General features: G+C 35.5%; 1 protein-coding gene across 4 annotated transcripts in view; it reads right to left on the minus strand.

The window, feature by feature from the left end:
- The window catches only part of ANKIB1 (ankyrin repeat and IBR domain containing 1), a 159,015-nt gene that overhangs the window by 87,716 nt on the left and 44,948 nt on the right, over positions 1–26,351 (minus strand). For 3 of the 4 annotated variants that reach the window (XM_060020553.1, XM_060020550.1, XM_060020552.1), the window contains one exon: positions 135–412. The exons of the other annotated variant lie outside the window; for it this stretch is intronic. In XM_060020553.1, coding sequence (XP_059876536.1) covers positions 135–322 — 188 coding nt within the window. In that variant the 5' untranslated portion in view covers positions 323–412. The remainder of the gene's footprint in view (positions 1–134; positions 413–26,351) is intronic. 4 annotated transcript variants of the gene reach the window in all.

The following is a 26,351-nucleotide window of genomic DNA, read 5'->3' on the forward strand; positions in this document are numbered from 1 at the left end:
ATATTCAATTCTACAAAGTTTAATTCACTATAATACCACATAACATGCACACATGTATGCATATATTTTCTAAAGATCAGGTTTTTTCTTTCCTTTCTCTAACTTGTTATCAATTGCTTTACAGTAATACTTACCCTAATATTCTATTCATTCCATGTCTAGCAGCATAGTGTAATGGCGTATTGTGCTGGTAGGGCTCCCCGTAAGATGTATTTGGATCAAGGGATTCTTTTAGTTGAGGGTTGTTTTCATATATTTGGCAGGCCAGGTTTTCATCACCATTGATGAGTGCTTTACGGAATTTGGTGGTTGTATTTCCCATGTTTTGTTTTGCTTTTTTCTGATAGGTAGTGGCACTTTTTCCTTCCCCCTTCAGCCACTTCTTGAATGCTTCTACAACATGTTTCACATTCTAATGGAGGAAAAAATTATTAAATTAGATTGTGAAAAACTAATTATGAAGCAGTATCCCAAATAAACAGTATCATAATTAGGAACACTAATAAAATCTAGGAAGCATATGTAAGGGAACAAATTATACTAAATTTACCAAATTTATCTTAATAGGCAAAAAGTCTCAAACTTTTAATGTTACCCCAATTAACTTGTTAAACTATAACATTTTTCCACACAGAAATTGTTAAGGTTTCACAGGCTGCACTTTATACTATAAAAGTTACCTACATATATGTACTTTTCAATTTTCTCCTTCACATAGGCAGGAAATGAGCTTGATTAAATCTATGGATGAATACACTTAAATCCCTGTATAAATTATATATAAATCTGACTCAGCCAATTTGTAGGATAGTGAAAAATGTAGGAAATCTTCCTCATATAAGAACTCCAGAGAAGCAAGAAGAATTACAATCCTGCAGCCTATGGGAAAAAAAGCACATTCACAGAAAGATAGACAAAATGAAAAGGCAGAGGGCTATGTACCAGATGAAAGAACAAGATAAAACCCCACAAAAACAACTAAATGAAGTGGAGACAGGCAACCTTCCAGAAAAAGAATTCAGAATAATGATAGTGAAGGTCATCCAGGACCACAGAAAAAGAATGGAGGCAAAGATCAAGAAGATGCAAGAAATGTTTAACAAAGACCTAGAAGAATTAAAGAACAGAGAAACAGAGATGAATAATACAATAACTATGAAAACTACACTACAAGGAATCAATAGCAGAATAACTGAGGCAGAACAATGGATAAGTGACCTGGAAGACAGAATGGTGGAATTCACTGCTGCAGACAAGAATGAAGAAAAAATGAAAAGAAAGGAAGACAGCCTAACAGACCTATGGGACAACATTAAATGCAGTAACATTCGCATTATAGGGCTACCAGAAGGAGAAGAGAGAGAGAAAGGACCAGAGAAAATATTTGGAGAGATTATAGTCAAAAACTTCCCTAATATGGGAAAGGAAATAGCCACCCAAGTCCAGGAAATGCAGAGAGTTCCATACAGGATAAACCCAAGGAGAAACACGCCGAGACACACAGTAATCAAACTGGCAAAAATTAAAGACAAAGAAAGATTATTAAAAGCAGCAAGGGAAAAATGACAAATAACATACAAGGGAACTCCCATAAGATTAACAGCTGATTTCTCAGTAGAAACTCTACAAGCCAGAAGGGAGTGGCATGATACACTTAAAGTGATGAAAGGGAAGAACCTACAACAAAGATTACTCTACCTGGCAAGGATCTCATTCAGATGTGATGGAGAAATCAAAAGCTTTACAGGCAAGCAAAAGCTAACAGAATTCAGCCCCACCAAACCAGCTCTACAACAAATGCTAAAGGAATTTCTCTAAGTGGGAAACACAAGAGAAGAAAAGGAACTACAAAAACAAACCCAAAACAATTAAGAAAATGGTCACAGGAACATACATATCGATATTTACCTTAAACGTGAATGGATTAAATGCTCCAACCAAAAGACACAGGCTTGCTGAATGGATATAAAAACAAGACGCATTTATATGCTGTCTACAAGAGATCCACTTCAGACATAGGGACACATTCAGACTGAAAGTGAGGGGATGGAAAAAGATATTCCATGCAAATGGAAATCAAAAGAAAGCTGGAGTACCTATACTCATATCAGATAAAATAGACTTTAAAATAAAGAATGTTACAAGAGATAAGGAAGGACACTACATAATGATCAGGGGATCAATCCAAGAAGAAGATATAACAATTATAAATATAGATGCACCCAACATAGAAGCACCTCAATACGTAAGGCAACTGCTAACAGCTCTAAAAGACGAAATCGACAGTAACATGATAACAGTGGGGAAGTTTAACACCTCACTTACACCAATGGACAGATCATTGAAAATGAAAATAAATAAGGAAACACAAGCTTTAAATGACACAATAGACCAGATAGATTTAACTGATATTTATAGGACATTCCATCCAAAAACAGCAGATTACACTTTCTTCTCAAGTGCGCATGGATCATTCTCCAGGATACATCACAACTGGGGCCACAAATCAAGCCTCAGTAAATTTAAGAAACTTGAAATCATATCAAGCATCTTTTCTGACCACAACGCTATGAGATCAGAAATGAATTACAGGGAAGAAAACGTAAAAAACGTAAACGCATGGAGGCTAAGCAACATATTACTAAATAACCAAGAGATCACTGAAGAAATCAAAGAGTAAATCAAAAAATACCTAGAGGCAAATGACAATGAAAACACGATGATCCAAAACCTATAGGATGCAGCAAAAGCAGTTCTAAGAGGGAAGTCTATAACTATACAAGCCTACCTCAAGAAACAAGTAATATCTCAAATAAACAACCTAACTTTACACCTAAAGGAACTAGATAAAGAAGAACAAACAAAACCCAAAGTTAGCAGAAGGAAAGAAATCATAAAGATCAGAGCAGAAATAAATGAAACAGAAACAAAGAAAACAATAGCAAAGATCAATAAAACTGAAAGCTGGTGCTTTGAAAAGATAAACAAAATTGATAAACCATTAGCCAGACTCATCAAGAAAAAGAGGGAGAGGACTGAAGTCAATAAAATTAGAAATGAAAAAGGAGAAGTTACAACAGACACTGCAGAAATACAAAGCATCCTAAAGACTACCACAAGCAACTCTATGCCAATAAAATGGACAACCTGGAAGAAATGGACAAATTTTTACAAAGGTGTAACCTTCCAAGACTGAACCAGAAAGAAACAGAAAATATGAAGAGACCAATCACAAGTAATGAAATTGAAACTGTGATTAAAAATCTTGCAGCAAACAAAAGTACAGGACCAGACAGCTTCACAGGTGAATTCTATCAAACATTTAGAGAAGAGCTAACACCCATCCTTCTCAAACTCTTCCAAAAAACTGCAGAGGAAGGAACACTCCCAAACTCATTCTATGAGGCCACCATCACCTTGATACCAAAACCAGACAAAGATACTACAAAAAAAGAATTACAGACCAATGTCACTGACGAATATAGATGCAAAAATGCTCAAGAAAATACTAGCAAACAGAATCCAACAACACGTTAAAAGGATCATACACCATGATCAAGTGGGATTTATCCCAGGGATGCAAGGATTCTTCAATATATGCAAATCAATCAATGAGATAAAACATATTAACAAATTGAAGAATAAAACCATATGATCATCTCAATAGACGTAGAAAAAGCTTTTGACAAAATTCTACACCAGTTGATGGTAAAAACTCTCCAGACAGTGGGCATAGAGGGAACCTACCTCAACATAATAAAGGCCATATATGACAAACCCACAGCAAACATCATTCTCAATGGTGAAAAACTGAAAGCATTTCCTCTAAGATCAGGAACAAGACAAAGATGTCTACTTTTGCCACTATTATTCAACATAGTTTTGGAAGTCCTAGCCACAGCAATCAGAAAAGAAAAGAAATAAAAGGAATACAAATTGGAAAAGAAGAAGTAAAACTGTCACTGTTTGCAGATGACATGATACTATACATAGAGAGTCCTGAAAATGCCACCAGTAAACTACTAGAGCTAATCAATGAATTTGGTAAAGTTGCAGGATACAAAATTAATGCACAGAAATCTCTTGCATTCGTATACACTAATGATGAAAAATCTGAAAGAGAAATTAAGGAAACACTCCCGTTTACCACTGCAACAAAAAGAATAAAATACCTAGGAATAAACTTACCTAGGGAGGCAAAAGACCTGTATGCAGAAAACTATAAAACACTGATGAAAGAAATTAAAGATGATACCAACAGATGGAGATATATACCACGTTCTTGGATTGGAAGAATTAATATTGTGAAAATGACTATACTACCCAAAGTAATCTAGAGGTTCAATGAAATCCCTATCAAATTACCAATGGCATTTTTTACAGAACTAGAACTAAAAACCTTAAAATTTGTATGGAGACATAAAAGACCCTGAACAGCCAAAACAGTCTTGAGGGAAAAGAACGCAGCTGGAGGAATCAGACTCCCTGACTTCAGAGTATACTATAAAGCTACAGTAATCAAGACAATATGGTACTGGTACAAAAACAGAAACATAGATCAATGGAACAAGATAGAAAGCCCAGAGATAAACCCATGCACCTATGGTCAACTAATTTATGACAAAGGAGGCAAGGATATACAATGGAGAAAGGACAGTCTCTTCAATAAGTGGTGCTGGGAAAAGTGGACAGCTACATATAAAAGAATGAAATTAGAACACTCCCTAACACCGTACACAAAAATAAACTCAAAATGGATTCGAGACCTAAACGTAAGACCAGACACTATAAAACTCTTAGAGGAAAACATAGGAAGAACACTGTTTGATGTAAATCAGAGCAAGATCTTTTTTGATCCACCTTGTAGAGTAATGGAAATAAAAAGAAAAATAAACAAATGGGGCCTAATGAAACTTCAAGGCTTTTGCACAGCAAAGGAAACCATAAACAAGACGAAAAGACAACCCTCAGAATGGGAGAAAATATTTGCAAACGAATCATTCAACAAAGGATTAATCTCCAAAATGTATAAACAGCTCATGCAGCTCAATATTAAAAAAACAAGCAACCCAATCCAAAAATGGGCAGAAGACCTAAATAGACATTTCTCCAAAGAAGATATACACATGGCCAAGAAGCACATGAAAAGCTGCTCAACATCACTAATTATTATAGAAATGCAAAACCACAATGAGGTATCACCTCACACCAGTTAGAATGGGCATCATCAGAAAATCTACAAACAACAAATGCTGGAGAGGGTGTGGAGAAAAGGGAACCCTCTTGCACTGTTGGTGGGAATGTATATTGATACAGCCACTATGGAGAACAGTATGGATGTTCCTTAAAAAACTAAAAATAGAATTACCATACGATCCAGCAATCCTACTACTGGGCATATACCCAGAGAAAACTGTAATTCAAAAAGACACATGCACCCCAATGTTCATTGCAGCACTATTTACAATAGCCAGGTCATGGAAGCAACCTAAATGCCCATCGAAAGACGAATGGTTAAAGATGTGGTACATATATATAATGGAATATTACTCAGCCATATAAAGGAATGAAATTGGGTCATTTGTTGAGACGTGGATGGATTTAGAGTGTCTTACAGAGTGAAGTAAGTCAGAAAGAGAAAAACAAATATCATATATTAACACATATATGTGGAACCTAGAAAAATGGTACAGATGAACTGGTTTGCAGGGCAGAAATTGAGACACAGATACAGAGAACAAACATATGGACACCAAGAGGGGAAAGCAGCAGGGGGGTGGGGGTGGTGGTCTGATGAATTGGGCGATTGGGATTGTCATGTATACACTGATGTGTATAAAACTGATGACTAATAAGAACCTGCTGTATAAAAAAATAAATAAAATTAAATTTAAAAATTAAAAAAAAAGGAACTCCAGAATGTGTTAAATTACAGTAAAGGAAAAGTGAAACTGCTCAGTACTTACTTATAAGAGCCTCAGAGAAAAGATTTTTAAAATGTAAATATATAGTAGGACTACAAAACTCACAGCAAACGAATACAAGTGATTATAACTAATTATACACAGAACTATGGAAACAGTGATTATTCTATCACAATACTATTAAACTTATTTCCTTCTACTGTAAGTAATTCAAAACAAGGTTGAAAACATGCAATGTTTATGCCTACTATGTTTGGAAAGAGGTTATCATAAAGATCATACGGGTATTTACTAACTGAAGCAATGTGAGGTCGGTGGGGGAAGAAGGACATGGAAACAATCATTGAACTTGGGAGTCTGAAATCTCGTATTTACCTACACTAGCTGTGTAATTGTAATTACCCTCCAAAAGCCTCAGGTTCCTATGTGTACAGTAAAAGAAAACAAACATTTCTTAAGGACGACAGTAAGGATTATTAAGAAACTTTAAGTAGCTACCACAGCCCTTGGCTAATGTGCTTAATAAATGCTAGTTTTGTTCCATTTCAATAAATGTTTCTGAATCTACTCTTGAACCATTATCAAAATTAATGACAATGGAAACAGCTTATGCAAAGGCAGGTATGAAATAAAAGGCTTATTCAATTGGTGAGTATGGTGGAGTTTAGGGTCTCTTGGGCTGTACTAACAGGAGATAAAACTGAAGATAGGTTGGGGTCAGACTAAGAAATGTATACTTTAAGTTGTAAAGAACAGATAATTAAAGCCTTTTATGCAGGGCAGTTATATGCTTTAGAATATTAGCTATTGTGACACTGTAGAAGATAGACTAGAGGCAGAAACACTTAGAGGCAGAATACAAAAGTCTATCACGTTACCCAATTAACTCGCTGGCAGGCTAGACATTAAAACATAGCTTTAAAAAAAAAAGTTGAAAATAATATGTACTTGTTCAACACAAGTGTTGCACAGGGTTGCAACAGTTTCAACAGAATACAATTTAAAGGACCAAAAAACAGATGAGCTGTTTTTGAAGCTTCCTATAAAACGGAAGCTCTCAACCTTGGCTGTACATTTAATAACCTGGAAAACTTCAAAGAATCCCATTGTCCAGGCTATAACTCAGACCAATGAAATAAGAATCTCTTAGGGGGTGGTCACAAGCACTGGTATTTAAGCTCTTTGGGTGATTTCAATGTGCATACACGTCACCGTTTAAAAAGCTCCTGGATCCCTCTAGCTAAATGGTCACATCAGAGTATGGAGATGAAGGTGAGCAGGCAAGGTAAGACATCTGCTAAGCCTGTTTTAGAGATAGGCGTTAACTACCTACTTAAGACACACACATTTTCTGGTTCATATCTATACTTAATGAGGTCATTACTTGGGTCTTTTAAGGGTTCTTTGTTATTGATTTCTCACTTTAAATATGCAAATACAATGCATAGTAGAGACTTTTGACAATATGGATAAAGAAAAAGGACAAAGAACTCATAGTCTATTTACTAACCACTGGTAGCATTTGATAAGTACTCATCCTATTTATAACATATGTAAATATGTTTGTATACATATGTACAGTATAAATATTTATATACATAAATTAGATCATACTACATAATTATAAATTTTTTATTTAATTTTTCAGAGGGCTGCTGAATCTTTAAACTACTACTCCTTTATCATCTCGAATATTGAATGAGGAGCAAATCCCTTCTACACTCTATGCTTATCACAATATACTACAACCACTTTGGGGATCTTCTTAGCAACAGCCTAGATTTTATTTTTTACTTTTGTTTTTCATAGAACCTAGGAGCCTTGTGTTTATTCTCAGTGAAATCATCTGTACTTTTGTTGCACTGCCTTAAGCATTTTACGGGTTTATTATTCTTAATGAGAACTCTAGTTTATTATATTAATATATTTTAATCTATAACCAAATATAAAGGATATCATGTGGGTTCTAAAGGGTCTTTCCTAAGGACTTGGATACTTTCACTTGTTTTGGTCTTATCTTTCATCTCTGATAGAATGTAGCTCAAATTATGAACATTGTTAGAGTATTGGATTAGATTGATAACATGCTTTCCTTGATTTACATTAATCCTTTAGTGAAATGTTCTGTAAGAAAATAATTTCTACCCAAGATGTGAAAAAAGAAACATCTAAGAAGGCAATAATATCTTGGGGTGGTTACTTATAATATTAAGATACTTAAAAAATCAATAAAACTCTAAATGTGCATTAAATATGACTGTCACATGTTGAAAAGCATAATGGTATCTAGAAACTTTTTTGTGGCTCTCAGTTATTTTCAAGTCTGTTTCATTTTTAAAATATGAGTGTAATAGTCCTGAAAGGTACCAGGAAAGGCATTAAAACATTCACAGCTCCATTCCCTCTCAGATTTATTCTCACAAGTCTTGCCTAGAATTTGCCAGATGTGTCCTTTCACTTTTTCATAGCCACAGCTAGCACAGCCTGAAGTGACTGTTCCCTCTTTGTTTGAATCAAACACTTCAAACTCCAAGATAAATCTATGTATAGAGCTTTATGAAGCAAATGACAGACTATTAAAGAGGCAAAAATAATTCATTATTCTGGGTTTCTAAAATCTAGGCAAAGTCTCAACATCTTTGACTAGCAAACCACAGCACTTGATAAGTATTTAATGAAAAAGTAAGAAAAATGTAACTTGTCAACAGACTCCAGAAAACTTTCCCTAATTTCCTGAATAACTTTTAATGTGAAGGGCTCTATAATTTTTACTTTAAATCTTTGTCTCTCAACCTGTCCATTCATAGGTTAATAATCTACATCAAAAACTCAAGTGCACTTAAATTAATAAACTACTCCCAGGAATCTTTCATAGAAGATGAAGTTCTTCAGAAATAAATAACCAACTCCTAATGTAATTTATCATTTTCCACAAAAGTAAATTACTTTTAAAGTCATTATTATGGACTGAAGGTTGATCTCAACAAAATTATTGGCTCCCACTCTTTGTTTAACTGGTATTAAAGATAGCCTTTAGAAATATGATGTCAAACTGGTGAGTCTATTGAGGAATCTTACATCTACTTGTAAAGTTACTTACTGTAGCAGCTGGTCTCTATGCACCTCTGCCCCCCTAACATATGCCCCTTGATGTTAACCCTATTACTATAAAAAATTTAAAAATTTTAAGCCATATTATAGTTTATTATAAACAAAAACCTCTCTTTGAGTGCAAACATGAATTAACACAATTGGAGGTATAGTTTAAATGTCACATATACTATTGAAGTGTTAGCTTATATCCACAAAAAAAAATAAAACAAAGAATAACAAAAACAATTTAAACTTATTGTAACAAGAAAACTGAAATGTTATAAAAGTATTGATTTTTCATTAATTATAATGCATAGAATCATAGAAACAGAAACGACATTTAAATCATCCCAGCCTATCTTTCCAAATTTAATACTAAAAGATTTTGAACATTCATGGCTTGTTGTTTGCCTTCATCATTATATTTTGGGAAATCTACTTTATTCCTCTTGTTGAAGTTTAATGCTTCAGTAGGACTGAAATTTATATTACTGAATGTACACTCAGTTCACAGCACCTCTAAACAATGTATGGTTTAGTGCAGGTGTCAGCAAACTTTTTCTGTAAAAGGCCAGATAGGAAATATTAAAATATTTACTTAGTGAATCATTTGTCTTCAATGAGCCATATGATCTCTGTCATAACTACTCAACTCTGCTGCTGCAGCTTGAACGCTATAGGCAACATGTAATAGTAGAATGGGTGTGGTTGTGTTCTAATAAATTTTATTTACAAAAATAAGACCTAGGATTGAGCCGACGGGATGTAGTTCGCCAACCCCTGATTTGGTGGAAGGAACACAGTGTAGTAGAACAATCTGGGCTGGAATCCCACATCTACTACTCCTTAGTGCTAACACAAATCATTTAACCTCTCTGTACCTCAATTTTTTCATCTGTAAAAAAGGGATAAGGCCACCTACCTTGCAGAATTGTCATGATTATCTAGGTAAAGTATGTAATACAGTGCATAGCAGGTACTCAATAAACTTTATCTCCCTTCTCCTATCAGGATCTGCAAGCCATTGGAAAAGAGTTAGTCGCTGCCTTTAAAGAACTCAATACTCATTCTTTTCAAAGGACAGTGACACCTTAAGAAAAATGTCCCCAACTCCATGTTCTACACCAGGAAAATATATAACTGGTAGTCTAGACTTCATCATTTATTAGGTGTCTGACCTCTGGCAAGTTAAAAACTATATATTTTTTCAACAGTCTTCTGAACCAAAGTTAATTCCACTTTCGCTATTTTTCTAGGTCACTACCATTATTAACAAAGGTCTCTTCAATGTAATTGCCCTTATAAATATTAAGTGAAAGGGACATAGAATTGAGTACAAAGCCGGAGCAGGAGACAGAATCTCACACTGGAGGTATATGGAAAACACACACACACACACACACACACACACACACACACACACACACTCACACACACACACACCCCTATCTAAGGCAAGGAGCAAGAGGTCTTAGTCCAAAATGTTGCTAAAAATGAAGTATGGTTAAGAGATTTGGGGATTAGCTTGCCTAATTGCATATTAAATTGAAGTCAAGTGTGGCTTTAATCTTGGTGGCTTCCTGCAAGAAGTTCATGAACATCCATATTCTACAGGAAAATTTATGAGTATTAGAGAATACTACAAAAATGATCTGAGCTAAGAAAAGTCTTTTAACAAAGAAAGGAAATTCCCTGTAATATGCATTCCAGAAATAAAATTCACTTTGCTGTTTTTACAATACCTTAATATGGCAGTATTCAAAATAAAATGGCTACACAAACACAAAAATATAATCATGACAATACTAGAAAACTCATTGTGGCAGTTTGGCTGCCTGAGGTTTCTGAGCCACCAAGGAAACAGATAATCCAACAAATTCTGGCTGCTATTGGATACCTTTTATATCTATATAGCTTTCACAGTGTGGAAAAGGATGCTGCAGTTAGTAAAGAAAGAAATAAAATAGCTGCAAAGGGCAGCAACTGACTGCCTCTTTTTGCCAAACTAGCAGATGAACACTGAAAATAGCTAGCATGAGGTCCACAAGTGGAAAACAGTCCAAACATGGGATGCAACCACCGTATGAAACATCACTCTTAATTTTCTATTTCCTATTAAAACATAATTATCTGCAATGATCATACGACTCAGAACTCTCCACTAGTAAAATTTTCAAATAGCTAAAATTTTTCTTAGGCAATATTCAGCTTTCATACACTGGTCTTTACAACTACTCAAAATGTTATGTGTTATACTTTAATTCCTTAACAACTGCTTTTCATACTTTGAATTCAGAATTTCATACAGAACTGAAAATTAACATTTCAGCCTCTAATGCTATGGTGGTGTCAGCGAAGAGTTTAATTTCAGCAACTTTGGCATATCTGGTTATTCAGCAGTGTCTGCCTTCATAATTTTTGAATACTATATTGTCCTTACTTCATAAATAATAAGTAAAAATGTTAAATTGGAAGTGTTTTATCTTGGTATTAGGAAGTCAAAGTCTTAAAGTCGATGCAGTTGAGAAAAAGATGAAATTACTTATGCCTCAAACTGAGGCTCCCTAAACTTAAATCAACTCTACATTCAATTGAAAAATAAAGATAAAAAAGACACACCACTTATAAAAGGTTAGAAATTTGTATACAAATATTCTTTCAAGAGATAATAATCAGGAGGCGGAAACAAGAAGGCGGAGTAGGACTTGAGCTCACCTCATCTCATGAAAACACTAAAATCACAACTAATTGCTGAAGCATCGGGAAAAAAAAGGCTGGAACCTACCTAAAAAGATATTCTACTTCCAAACACAAAGAAGCCACAATGAGATGGTAGGAGGGGCATTTTCGCAATATAATCAAATCGTGACCCATAAACCGGAAAATAACTGCATCACAGGGGTTCTCCTACAGTAGAACCTATGTCAGGCTCCCCAGCCCGGAGGTGTGGCATCAGAAGGAGGAGCCCCAGAGCATTTGGCTTTGATGGCCAGCAGGACTTGAGTACAGGAGCTCCACAGGACTGGGGGAAACATAGAGACTCTACTCTTGGAGGGCGTACACAAGGATTCACATGCACTGGGACCCAGGGCAAAGCAGTGACTACATAGAAGCCTCGGCCAGGCCTACCTGTGTGTCTTGGAGGGTCTCCTGGGGAGGTGTGGAGTCGGCTGTAGCTCACTGGGGGGACAAGGACACTTGTGGCAGAGGCCCAAGGGAATATATACTGCTGTGAGCTCTACTGGAGGTCGGCATTTTGGCACCAAGACCTGGCCCCACGCAACAGCCTGCAGGCTCCAGTGGTGGGACACCTCAGGCCAAACAACCAACGTGGTGGAAATAGAGCCCCACCCATCAGCAGATAGGCTGCCTAAAGTCATCCTGAGTCCGCAGCTGCCTCTAAACGCACAACTTGACACAGCCCTGCCCACCAGAGGGACAGGACCCAGCTCCAACTGCCAGGGGGCAGGCACAAGTCCCTCCCACAAGGAGGGCTGCACAAGCCTCTGAACCAACCTCACCCAAGAGAGGGTAGATGCCAGAAGCAAGAGGAACTACAATCCTGCAGCCTGTGGAACGTAGACCACAAATACATAACGTTAGACAAAATGAGATGGCAGAGAAAGATGTTCCAGACCAAGAACAATATAAAACCCCAGAAGTACTAAGTGAAGTGAAGATAGGCAATCTACCTGAAAGTAAACTCAGAGTAATGACAGCAAAGATGATCCAAGATCTAGGAAAAAGAATGGAGGCACAGACTGAGAAAATACAAGAAATGTTTAACAAAGAATTATAAAGAACAACTAAATAGAGTCGAACAATACAGTAACTGAAATAAAAAACACACTAGGGGCTTCCCTGGTGGCGCAGTGGTTGAGAGTCCGCCTGCCGATGTAGGGGACACGGGTTCGTGCCCCGGTCCGGGATGATCCCACATGCCGTGGAGCGGCTGGGCCCGTGAGCCGTGGCCGCTGAGCCTGTGCGTCCGGAGCCTGTGCTCCGCAATGGGAGAGGCCACAATGGTGAGAGGCCCGTGTACTGAAAAAAAAAACCAAAAACAAAAACAAAAAAACACACACTAGAAGGAATCAATTGAATAAATGAGGCAGAAGAATGAACAAGTGAGCTGGAAGACAGGTTGGTGGAAATCACTGATGTGGAGCAGAATAAAGAAAAAAGATCGGAAACAAATGAGGACAGTCTAACGGACCTGTGGGACAACATTAAAAGCACCAACATTCGCACTATATAGGTCCCCAAAGGAAAAGAGACAGAGAAAGGGCCTAAGAAAATATTTAAAGAGATAACAGCCAAAAACATTCCTAACATGGGAATGGACACTCACTCAAGTCCAGGAAGCGCAGAGTCCCATACAGGATAAACCCAAGGAGGACCATGCCGAGACACATATTAATCAAGTTGTTAAAAATTAAAGACAAAGCAAAAATATTAAAAGCAACAAGGGAAAAGCAACAAATAACTTACAAAGAAATCCCCATATGGTAATCAGCTGATTTTTCAGCAGAAACTCTGCAGGCAGGCATGGAGTGATATGATATATTTAAAGTGATGAAAGGGAAAAACCTACAACCAAGAATATGCTACCCAGAGAGGCTCTCATTCAGATTTGACAGAGAAAGCAAAAGCTTTACAGACAAGCAAAAGCAGAGAGAATTTAGCACCACCAAACCAGCTTTACAACAAATGCTAAAGGAACTTCCTAGGCCAGGGGTCCCCAACCCCAAGTCCATGGACAGATACTGGGCGGCAGCCTGTTAGGAACCAGGCCGCACAGCAGGAGATGAGGGGTGGGCGAGCAAGCAAAGCTTCATCTGCCACTCCCCATCGCTCACATTACCACCTGAAACACTGCTTGCGTTACCACCTGAACCAGGCCCCCCATCGCCCACATTACCGCCTGAACCATCTCCCCTCCCCCATCCGTCGAAAAACTGTCTTCCACAAAACTGGTCCCTGGTGCCAAAAAGGTTGGGGACTGCTGCTCTAGGCAGAAAAGGTCACAACTAAAAACAAGAAAGAGACACATGGGCAAGTTCATGGGTACAGGCAAACATACAGTAAAGGTAGGAAATCACCCACACACAAATATGATATCCAAACCAGCAATGCAATCATGAGGACTGTACAAATGCAGGATATTGGAAATATACTGGCAATTAAGAGACCAGCAACTTAAAACAATCTTGCACATATACAGACTACTATATCAAAAAGAAAAGATCAATGAAACTAAAAGCTGGTTCTTAAAGAAGATAAACAGAATTGATAAACCTTTAGCCAGACTCATCAAGAAAAAAGGGAGAGGGACTTTCCTGGCGGTCCAGTGGTTAAGATTCTGCGCTTTCACTCCATGGGGCTCGGGTTCGATCCCAGGTCAGGGAAGTAAGATTCCACATGCTGTGTGATGGGGCCAAAAAAATTTTTAAAATAAATAAAAATAAAATAAAATAAATGTTTCAAAAAGGGGGAGGGCTCAAATCAATAAAATTAGAAAAGAAAAAGAAGTTACAATGGACACCACAGAAATACAAAGGAATATAAGAGACTACTACAAATCAACTATACACCAATAAAATGGACAACCTAGAGGGAAATGGACAAATTCTTAGAAAGGTACAATCTTCCAAGACTGAACCAGGAAGAAATAGAAAATATGAACAGACCAATCACAAGCACTGAAATTGAAACTGTGGTTTAAAAACTTCCAACAAAAAAAAGTCCAGGACCAGATGGCTTCACAGGCGAATTCTATAAAACATTTAGAGAAGAGCTAACACCTATCCTTCTCAAGCTCTTCCAAAAAATTGCTGAGGAAGGAACACTCCCAAACTCATTCTATGAGGCCACCATCACCCTGATACCAAAACCAAAGATATCACAAAAGAAGAAATTACAGGTCATTATCGCTGATGAACATGGATGCAATAATCCGCAACAAAATACTAGCAAACCAAAACCAACAATACATTAAAAGGATCATACACCATGATCCGGCAGATATATCTCAGGGATGTTTGGATTTTTCAATATCTGCAAATCAATCAATGTAATATACCACATTAACAACTGAAAAATAAAAACCATGTGATCGCCTCATTGGATGCAGAAAAAGCTTTTGACAAAATTCAACACCCATTTATAATTAAAAAAACTCTCCAGAAAGTGGGCACAGAGGGAACCTACCTCAAAATAAAAAAGGCAATATATATGACAAACCCACAGCTAACATCATACTCAATGATAAAAGCTGAAAGCATTTCCTCTAAGATCAGGAACAAGACAAGGTTGCCCACTCTTGCCACTTTTATTCAACATAATTTCGGAAGTCCTAGCCATGGCAATCAGAGAAGAAAAAGAAATAGAAGGAATTCCAAATTGGAAAAGAAGAAGTAAAACTGTCACTGTTTGCAGAAGACATGATACTATACATAGAAAATTCTAAAGAGACTACCAGAAAAGTACTAGAGCTTATCAGTGAATCTGGTAAAGTTGCAGGATGCAAAATTAATACATAGAAACCTCTTGCATTTCTGTACACCAACAATGAAAGAACAGAAAGAGAACTTAAGGAAACAATCCCACTTACCATTGCATCAAAAAGAATAAAATACTTAGGAATACATATACATAAGAAGACAGAAGATGTCTACTCTGAAAACTATAAGCTGCTGATGAAAGAAATCAAAGATACACAAACAGATGAAAAGACATATGATTTTCTTGGACTGGAAGAATCAACATTGTCAAAATGACTATAATATCCAAGGTAATCTACAGATTCAATGCAATCTCTATTAAATTACCAGTGGCATTTTTCACAGAACTAGAAGAAAAAAATTTTAAATATGTATGGAACCACAAAAGACCCCAAATAGCCAAAGCAATCCTCAGAAAGAAAAACAGAGCTGGAGGAATCAGGCTCCCTGACTACGGACTATAACACAAAGGTGCAGTGATCAAAACAGTATGGTACTGGCACAAAAACAGAAATATACATCAATGGAACAGGACAGAAAGCCCAGAAATAAACCCACGCACCTACAGTCAATTAATCTATGACAAAGGAGATGAGAATATACAATGGAGAAAAAACATCGTTCTCAAAGGTGAAAAACTGAAACCATTTCCGCTAAGATCAGGAAGAAGAGAATGTTGCTCACTCTTATGACTATTATTCAACATAGTTTTGGAAGTTTTAGCCACAGCAGTGAGAAGAAAAAGAAAAAAAAGGAAACCAAATTGGAAAAGAAGTAAAGCTGTCACTGTTTGCAGATGACATGATACTACACATAGAGAATCCTAAAGATGCCATCAGAAAATACAATGGAGAAAAGACAGTCTCTTCAATAAGTGGTACTGGGAAAACTGGACAGCTACATGTAAAAGAATGAAATTAGAACACTCCCTAACATCATACACAAAAATGAACTCAAAATGGATTATAGAGACCTAAATGTAAGACTGGACACTATAAAACTCTAAAGGAAAACATAGGAAGTACACTCTTTGACATAAATCACAGCAAGATCTTTTTTGATCTGCCTTCTAGAGTAATGGAAATAAAAACAAAACTAAACAAATGGGACCTAATGAAATTTAAAAGCTTTTGCACAGAAAAGGAAACCATAAACATGACAAAAAGACAACCCTCAAAATGGGAGAAAATATTTGCAAATGAATCAATGGACAGAGGATTAACCTCCAAAATACATAAACAGCTCATGTAGCTCAATATTAGAAAAATAACCCAATCCAAAAATGGGCAGAAGACCTAAATAGACATTTCTCCAAAGAAGATATACACATGGCCAAGAAGCACATGAAAAGCTGCTCAACATCACTAATTATTTGAGAAATGCAAATCAAAACCTCAATGAGGTATCACCTCACACCAGTTAGAATGGGCATCATTAGAAAATCTACAAACAACAAATGCTAGAAAGGGTGTGGAGAAAAGGGAACCCTCTTGCACTGTTGGTGGGAATGTAAATTTATACAGCCACTATGGAGAACAGTATAGATGTTCCTTAAGAAACTAAAAATAGAATTACCATATGACTCAGCAATCCCACTGCTGGGCATATACCCAGAGAAAACCATAATTCAAAAAGACATGCACCCCAATGTTCATTGCAGCACTATTTACAATAGCCAGGTCATGGAAGCAACCTAAATGCCTATCGGCAGGCGAATGGATAAAGAAGATGTGGTACATATATACAATGGAATATTACTCAGACATAAAAAGGAATGAAATTGGGTCACTTGTAGAGACATAGATACATCCAGAGATGTATGAAAGAGAAAGAGAAAAACAAATATCGTATATTAACACATATATGTAGAACCTAGAAAAATGGTACAGATGAATCAGTTTGCAGGGCAGAAATTGAGACACAGATGTAGAGAACAAATGTATGGACACCAAGGGGGGAAAGCGGAGAGTGGTGGTGGTGGTGTTGTGATGAATTGGGAGATTGGGATTGACATGTATACACCAACGTGTATAAAATGGATGACTAATAAGAACCTGCTGTATAAAAAAATAAATAAAATTAAATTTTAAAAAAAGTCTACAATGAATGCTGAAGAGGGTGTGCAGAAAAGGGAGACATCCTACACTGGTGTTGGGAATGTAAACTGGTACAGCCACTGTGGAGAACAGTATGGAGGTTCCTTAAAAAACTAAAAACAGAACTACCATATGATCCAGTCATCCCACTTCTGAGCATATATTCAGAGAAAACGCTGTTCAAAAATATACATGCACCTCAATGTTTATTGCAGCACTATTTACAATAGCCAAGACATGGAAGCAACCTAAATGTCCATTGACAGAAATGGATAAAGAAGATGTGGTACACATATACAATGGAATATTACTCAGCCATCAAGAAGAATGAAATAATACCATCTGCAGCAACATGGATGGACCTAGAGATTATCATACCAAGTGAAGTAAGTCAGGCAGAGAAAGTATCTATGATATCACTTATATGTGGAATCTAAACAAATGATAGAAATGAACTTATTTACAAAACAGAAACAGACTCACAGACTTTGAAAACAAACTTATGTTTACCAAAGGGGAAAAGTTGGGGGGGAGATAAATTAGGAGTTTGGGATTAACAGATACACAATACTATATATAAAATAGATAATAAACAAGCACCTACTGTATAGCACAGGGAACTCTACTCAATATTCTGTAATAATCTATATGGGAAAGGAATCTGAAAAAGAATGGATATATGTATAACTGAACCACTTCGCTGTACACCTGACACTATCACAACATTGTAAATCAATTATACCCCAATATCAAATAAAAATTAAATTAAGAAAGGTTGACATCAACAGACTAAAAAAAAAACAAACTCACATGATCATACCAATAGATGCAGAAAAAGCATTCGACAAAATCCAACACCCATTCATGATTTTGAAAACTCTAGATAAAGAAGGAATAGAGGGGAACTATCTCAACTTGATAAAGAGGTAACATCAAACTTAAAGGTGAGAAACCCAAAGCTTTTCCACTAAGAACAGATACAAGGCAAGGATGACCCTCTCACTATTCCTTTTCAATATCACACTGGAGGTTATAGACAATGCAATAAGATGACAAAAGGAAACAAATAGTATACAGATTGGGAAGGAAAAAGTAAAACTGCCTTTGTTTGTAGATGACATGATCATCTATGCAGAAAGTCCAAAAGAATGGACAAAAACTGAACAGTGATACTTCATTGCTCTGCAATACAAGTGAAATTGTAAGTAAAAACACAATACTATATACATAACCATCTATAAAACGAAATGCTTAGGTATAAATCTAACAAAATATATGCAAGATCTATATTAAAAAAACTACAAAACTCTGATGAATGAAATCAAGGAAGAACTTAAAAATAGTGAGATATTCCCCATTCATAGATAGGAAAGCTCAGTATTGTCAAGATGTCAATTATTCCCAAATTGATCTACAGACTCAATATAATCCCAATCAAAATTCCAGCAAGTTACTTTGTGAATATTGACAAACTGATTCTACAGCTTCTCTGGAGAGAAAATAGACCCAAAATAGTCAACACAATACTGAAGCAGAAGAACAAAGTTGAAAGATTAATGCTACCCAATTTGAAGACTTCCTGTAAAGCTAGAATAATCAAGACAGTGTGGTACTGGTGAAAGAATAGACAAATATGTCAACAAAACAGAACAGAAAGCCCAGAAACAGACCCACATAAATAAGTTAAATGATCTTTGACAAGGAGCAAAGGCAATACAATGGAGCAAAAATAGTCTCTTCAACATATGGTGCTGGAATAACCAGACATCCACATGCAAAAAAAAACCCCACGGGGACTTCCCTCGCGGCCCAGTGGTTAAGACTCCATGCTCCCAATGCAGGGGGCCCGGGTTTGATCCCTGGTTGGGGAACTAGATCCTGTGTGCCACAACTAAAAGACCCCACATGCCGCAATGAAGACTCCGCATTCGGCAACGAAGATCCTGCGTGCCATGACTAAGACTCAGTGCAGCTAGCTAGCTAGCTAGCTAGCTAGCTAAATAAACAAACAAAAAAATAAATAAAATAATAAAAGAAAAAGAAACCCCCCCACAAATCTAGAACCTTGCACCCTTCACAAAAATTAACTCAAACTGGATCACAGAGCTAAATTTAATTAACTCAAAATGGATTACAGAGCTAAATTTAAACTCAAAAACATAAAACTTCCAGAAGATAACAGGATAAAACCTAGATGATGTTGAGGATAGCAATGACTTTTTAGATGCAACATCAAAGGCATGAGCCATGAAAGAAATAATGGATAAGCAAGAGTTCATTAAAATTAAAACCTTCTGCTCTGTGAAAAGCAACATTAAGAAAATGAGAAGACAAGCCAGACTGGGAGAAAATATCTGCAGAAGACACATATGGTGAATTGTTATCCTAAATACACAAAGAACTCTTAAAACTCAACAATAAAAACAATCTGATTTTTAAAATGGGCTAAAGATCTTAACAGCCACCTCACCAAAGAAGATATACAGGTGGCAGATGAGTACATTTATATTCCACATCATATGTCATGAGGGAATACAAATTAGAATGAGATACATACCTATTAGAATGGCCAAAATCTGGAACACTGACAACATCAAAGGCTGACAAGGATACAGAACAAGAGGAACTCTCATTCATTACTGGTGGGAATGCAAAATGGTACCATCACTGTGGAAGACAGTGTGGTGGTTTTTTACAAATGTAAATATATTCTTACCATAATCCAGTAATCACACTCCTTGGTATCTACCCAAAGGTGTTGAAAACTTACATCCACACAAAAACCTACACACTGCTATTTATAGCAGCTGTATTTCTAACTGCCAAAACTTGGGAGCAAATAAGATGCCCTTCAGTAGATAAATGAATAAATTAACTGTGGTACATCCAGACAATGGAATAGTATTCAGCACTATAAAGAAATGAGCTATCAAGTCATGAAAACACATAGAGGAACCCTAATTGCACATTATTAAGTAAGAGAAGCCAACGTGAAAAGGCTACAGACTACAAGATTCCAACTATATGACCTTCTGGGAAAGATAAAACTATCCACAGGTTTAAAAAGATGATTAACAGTGTTAGGGGCAGGGGAAGGATGAATAGAGGGAGCACAGAAAATTTTTAGGGTATTGGAAGTACTCTGTATATTATAATAATGGATATAAATCGTTATACATTTGTCCAAACCTACAGAATATAAAACACCAAGAGTGAACCCAAAGGTAAACTATGGACTTTGAGTGATTTGTCGTGCTGATGTAGGTTCACCAACTCAACAAATGTACCATTTTAGTGAGTAATATTGATAACAGAGGAGGCCACGCATGTGTGGGCATAGGGGATAGATAGGAAGTCTCTGTATCTTTCTTTCAATTTTGCTGTGAACCTAAAAAGCACTTTAAAAAATTCTTTAAAAAAAGAGACTTGAATCCTAATCTTTATGTTAATCTCTTGGCATTTGCTTCCTTGACAATACAATGAACATGAATTATTGTGAAAAATAAAACTGTAAGTGAAGTATTTAGCACAGTAGCTAATACAGAAGGCATCTTATAAATCTGTGTACTTTCCCCTGTGTATGTGTGTGTTTTCCCCCCAGAAGCCTTTTTATCCTTAATTATTGGTTCATAGCTTTAGGACAGTTGAAAGGGGGAGAAATCTAACCACCAGATAAGTTATGAATGACTATCCAAATCTAAGCTGTGAGACAACTTCCAAGTAGTATCTTATCATTACCTCCTTGTAATTCATTTCTGAATAGTCCTGGAAATGAAAGTTACTTAAGCTAAACCAATACACGTGAATTAAATCAAACAGAAAAGACAAAGAAATATATGCAAAGCACACACTAAAATTTTAAATAGGATAAATCTGTGTTAGCCTTTTATGACCACTAAGTTAAGGAATCTGAATAACATTAAATGAGATTTCTAAAATTTATAGGGAACTCATGGAACAATCAATCCAAACCCACATTCACTTCTGGTATGTTTGTGTGATATAGTTTCTATAATGAAGGGATGTTTTACCTCACTTGAAAAATGTTAGTTCATTTTAAACAAAAATTTTCACACTTATAAACAATGACAAATATGCTTATGATATTACTCAATATTGTTAAAAAGGCTGATTTCCCACTGTCAAGATTCTAATTTTAATTCATGGTGTTCTGCCCACTGGATATTCAACACTAAGAGGAAATAAATTATTTTTATACAAACTAATGTTCTCTCAAGGTTTTCCTATTAAGAGATGACCTTAAAACAAAACTTCATGATGATTCTTACAATTTATGTTATTAATTTAAGAAACCTCAGGAAAAAATTTTAAAATTAGAAAGGATGATTCTGTCAAAAAGGAAAGAAGATATGAAAAAAAAATTAGAAATTATAACACTGAAAAGTACATGAATACATAAAATCTATGACTTTAAACAGTATGTTATAAATATACATCACTAGTATTAGAATTATACTAGCACATAAAGGATTCTTTTAATAATATTATAGTTTTTTCATTTACTGTGTTCAGTATAAGTCATAAGTATGAGATTGTATGGTCTTTCTAATTTCTGAAACTGTGTGTGCATGTCAAAAACTGAATCAAATTCCAATTTTAGGAGTTTTAAGCTTTGTTACATTTACAGATAAACATCTAATCTCTGGGTACTGGAAAGTTATTAGCACCACCTATTACAGAGAATAATATCAAGAGAAGTGGAAAGAACAAAAGAAGGGAAGCTGCCAATTTTCTTCTGATGTCACAGTCTTTTTATTCACAATAAACTATTTGAAGATCATCAACAGGGACAAGGGTGAGTGACTGATTAACCTCTGATGTCACCATCTTACTTGAATAGTGAAGTAAGAGAGAAACCCAGGGGGTAATAACAATGCTTGGAGCTTTACTTAACTCCATCATTCTCTAGACACAAGTGAGATAAATGAAAGCATCACTGTTATTCTATTCCACAAATATAAAATGGATTCCTTCAAGAAAATTTCATTTTCAGTTCCTTGTATGGAACTCACAAACTAATTTTAGAAATAATTTTGAACGGGTTCATTTCCTTTCTGGACCATATGTAAAGATGGTTATTACAATGCATGAAAATTTATAAACTAAGTGTTCATAACTCAAGAAACAACAGAATTACAGTCCCCTCAAAAAAAAGAAAAACCATTAGAAATATCTATAATGCAATAAATGAGTTACACTACAAAATAAAATCATAAAGAGTTTTAAGTTCTAAAAAGTTTTTTCAGTATCTCTTACAAACTAGTCAAGTAAAAAGAGTATTTTTAAATTTTCAATTTAAGGGGACAGCATACTTCTAGTACATTTTGAAATATATGGAAGAAAATTATTCTAATACTAAAACAAACAAGTACTTCAATTACTTTCAAATTTTAAATACCGAAAAAACTATGAACAAATGTTTCTCTGTTTAGGTTCCAATTAAGTCGATTATGGTAAATCCACTCAACAGAATGCTAGAATACAATCATTAAAATCATTTTTACAACTTTATGTGGAAAAATGTTTTTACAATAAATAAATAAGGTTATGTATACTATCATCACAGCGAACTAAAAAATATGCATCCATAGAAAAAAGACTAAGGAAATATATACTACACTGCTAACTCTGAATGATAGAACCATGCCAACTGTATTTGGAATTCTTCCTCTATTCTTTTTGGAATTAAAAAAAAGTATTTAAAAATAGATCTAATAATAATGGACATAAAGGGAGAAATTGACAAGAATACAGTAATAGTAGGATTTTAACACCCCACCTACCATCAATGGACAGATTTTGCAGACAAAAAATCAGTAAGGAAACAGTGGCATTAACTGACATATTAGAGCAGTTGTAGTTAACAGGTATCTACAGAACATTCCAACCCAAAACAGCAAAATACATATTCATTTCAAGTTTACATGGAATGTTCTCCAGGATAGGTCACATGCTAGGCCACAAAACAAGTCTCAACAAATTTAAAAGGACAGAAATTATATCAAGCATCTTTTCTCACCTCAACAGTAAGAAACTAGAAGTCAATTACAGGAAGAAAAATGGGAAAAACAAAAATACATAGAGACTAAACAACATGCTTCCACAAAACCAACTGGTGAATGAAGAAATCAAAAAGAAAATAGAAAAACACCTTGAGACAAATAAAGATTAAAACACAACTTTCCAAAATTTATGGGATATAGCAAAAGCAGTTCTAAGAGAGAAGTTTAGAGCAATATAGGTACCTCAAGAAACAAGAAAAATCTCGAATACACAACCTAAACTACCATTTAAAGGAATTAGAAAAAGAACAAACAAAGTTGAAAGTCATCAGAAGTCAGGAAACAATAAAGATCAGAGAGGAAATAAATAAAAGAGAGGACCCCCTCCCACCCCCAAAAAAGAAAAGATCAATGAAACCAGGAGCTGGTTTTTTTTAAAAGATAAACAAAATTGATAAGCCTTTAGCCAGGCTCATTAAGAAAAACAGAGAAAGGACCCAAATAACAAAATAAGAAGTGAAAGAGGAGAAATTACAACCAATGTCACAGAAATATAAACAATCATAATAGAATACTATGAACAGTTACATGCCAAAAAATTCAACAACGTAGAAGAAATGGATAAATTCCTAGAAACGTACTATCTTCCAAAATTGAATCATAAAGAAATAGATAATATGAATAGACTGATTACTAGTATTAAAACTGAATCAGTAATCAAAAAACTCCCAAAAAACAAAAGTCCAGGACCGGACACCTTCACAGGGGAATTCTACCAAACAGGTAAAGAAGAGTTAATACTTATCCTTCTCAAATTATTCCAAAAAACTAAAGAGATCACACTCCCAAATCCATTCTATGAGGCCACCACTACCAAGATACCAAAACCAGGCAAAGACACCATGAAATAGAAAATTACTTCAGTATCCTTGATGTATACAGGCACAAAAATCCTAAACAAAATATTAGCAAACCAAATTTAACAACATATAAAAAGGATCATAAACCATGGTCAAGTGGGATTTATTCCAGGGACGCAAGGATGGTTCAGTATCTGCAAATCAAACAATAAGGTACACCACATTAACAAAACAAAGAATAAAAATCATATGATCATCTCAACAGATGCAGAAAAAGCTCTTGACAAAATTGAACACCAATTCATAATAAAAACCTTCAACAAAGTTGGTATAGAGGGAACATATCTCAACATAGTAAAGGCCATTTATGACAAACCCACAGCTAACGCATACTCAACGGTGAAAGAGAAAGCAAGAAAACAATCCCAGTTACAATTGTGTCAAAAAGAATGAAAAACCTAGAGATAAACTCATCAAACACATGAAAGACCTACACCTCTGAAAACTGTAAGACATTCATAAAGGAAACCGAAAAAGATACAAATAAATGGAAAGATATTCCACACTCATGGATTGGAAGGACTAATATTGCTTAAATGTCCATAAACCCAAAGCAATCAACAGATTCAAAGCAATCCTTATCAAAACACCCATAACAATTTTCACAGAACTAGAATATTCCTGAAATTTATAAAGAATCACGAAAGACCCCAAATAGTCAAAGTAATCTTGAGAAAAAAGAACAAAGCTGGAGGTATCACACTCCTGAACTTCAGAATATGCTACAAAGCTACAGTAATCAAAACAGTATGGTAGTGGCACAAAATCAGACATAGATCAATGGAAAAGAATAGAGAGCCCAGAAAGAAACTCATGCACTTATTGTCAATTAATCTACAACAAAGGAGGCAAGAATATACAACAGGGAAAAGACAGTCTCTTCAATAAGTAGTGTTGGGAAAACTGGACAGCTAAAAGAATGAAATTAGAACATTTTATCACACCATATACAAAATAACTCAAAATGGATTAAAGACCTGTAACTATAACCTAGAAGAAACTTAAAAGAGAATAGGGAGTATACTCTTTGACATAAATCTTAGCCATATTTTTTTGGATCTGTCTTCTCAGGCAAGAGAAAAAAAGGCAAAAATAAACAAATGAGACCTAATTAAACTTAAAAATTTCTGCACAGCAAGGGAAAGCATCAACAAAACGAAAAGACTACCTACTGAATAGGAGAATGTATTTGCAAACGATATGTCTGATAAGGGGTTAATGTCCAAAATATACAAATAGCTAATATAACTCAATATTTAAAAAGCAACAACCCAATTAAAGAATGGGCAGAAGACCTCAATAGACGTTTTTCAAAAGAAGACAAACAGATGGCCAACAGGCATATGAAAAGATCCTCAATGTCACTAATCATCAGGGAAATGCAAATCAAAACTACAATGAGATATCATCTCACACATGTCAGAATAGTTATCATCAAAAAGACAACAAATAATAAATGCTGGTGAGGATGTGGAGAAAGGGACACTTAGTTCACTGCTGGTGGGAATGTAAACTGGTACAGCCACTATGGAAAACAGCATGGCAGTTCTTCAAAAGACTAAATATAGACCCATATGATCCAACAATTCTATTCTTGGGTATATATCCAAAGAAAATGAAAACACTAATTTCAAAAGATATATACACTTCAATATCGTAGCAGCATTATTTACAATAGCCAAGATATGGAAGCAACCAAAGTGTCCATCAACACATGAATGGATAAAGAAGATGTGGTAATGAATATATAATGGAATATTAGTCATAAAAAAGAATGAAATTTTGCCATTTGCAA

The sequence above is a fragment of the Delphinus delphis genome, chromosome 9 (genome assembly GCF_949987515.2).
Source record: "Delphinus delphis chromosome 9, mDelDel1.2, whole genome shotgun sequence".
NCBI classification, from domain to species: domain Eukaryota; kingdom Metazoa; phylum Chordata; class Mammalia; order Artiodactyla; family Delphinidae; genus Delphinus; species Delphinus delphis.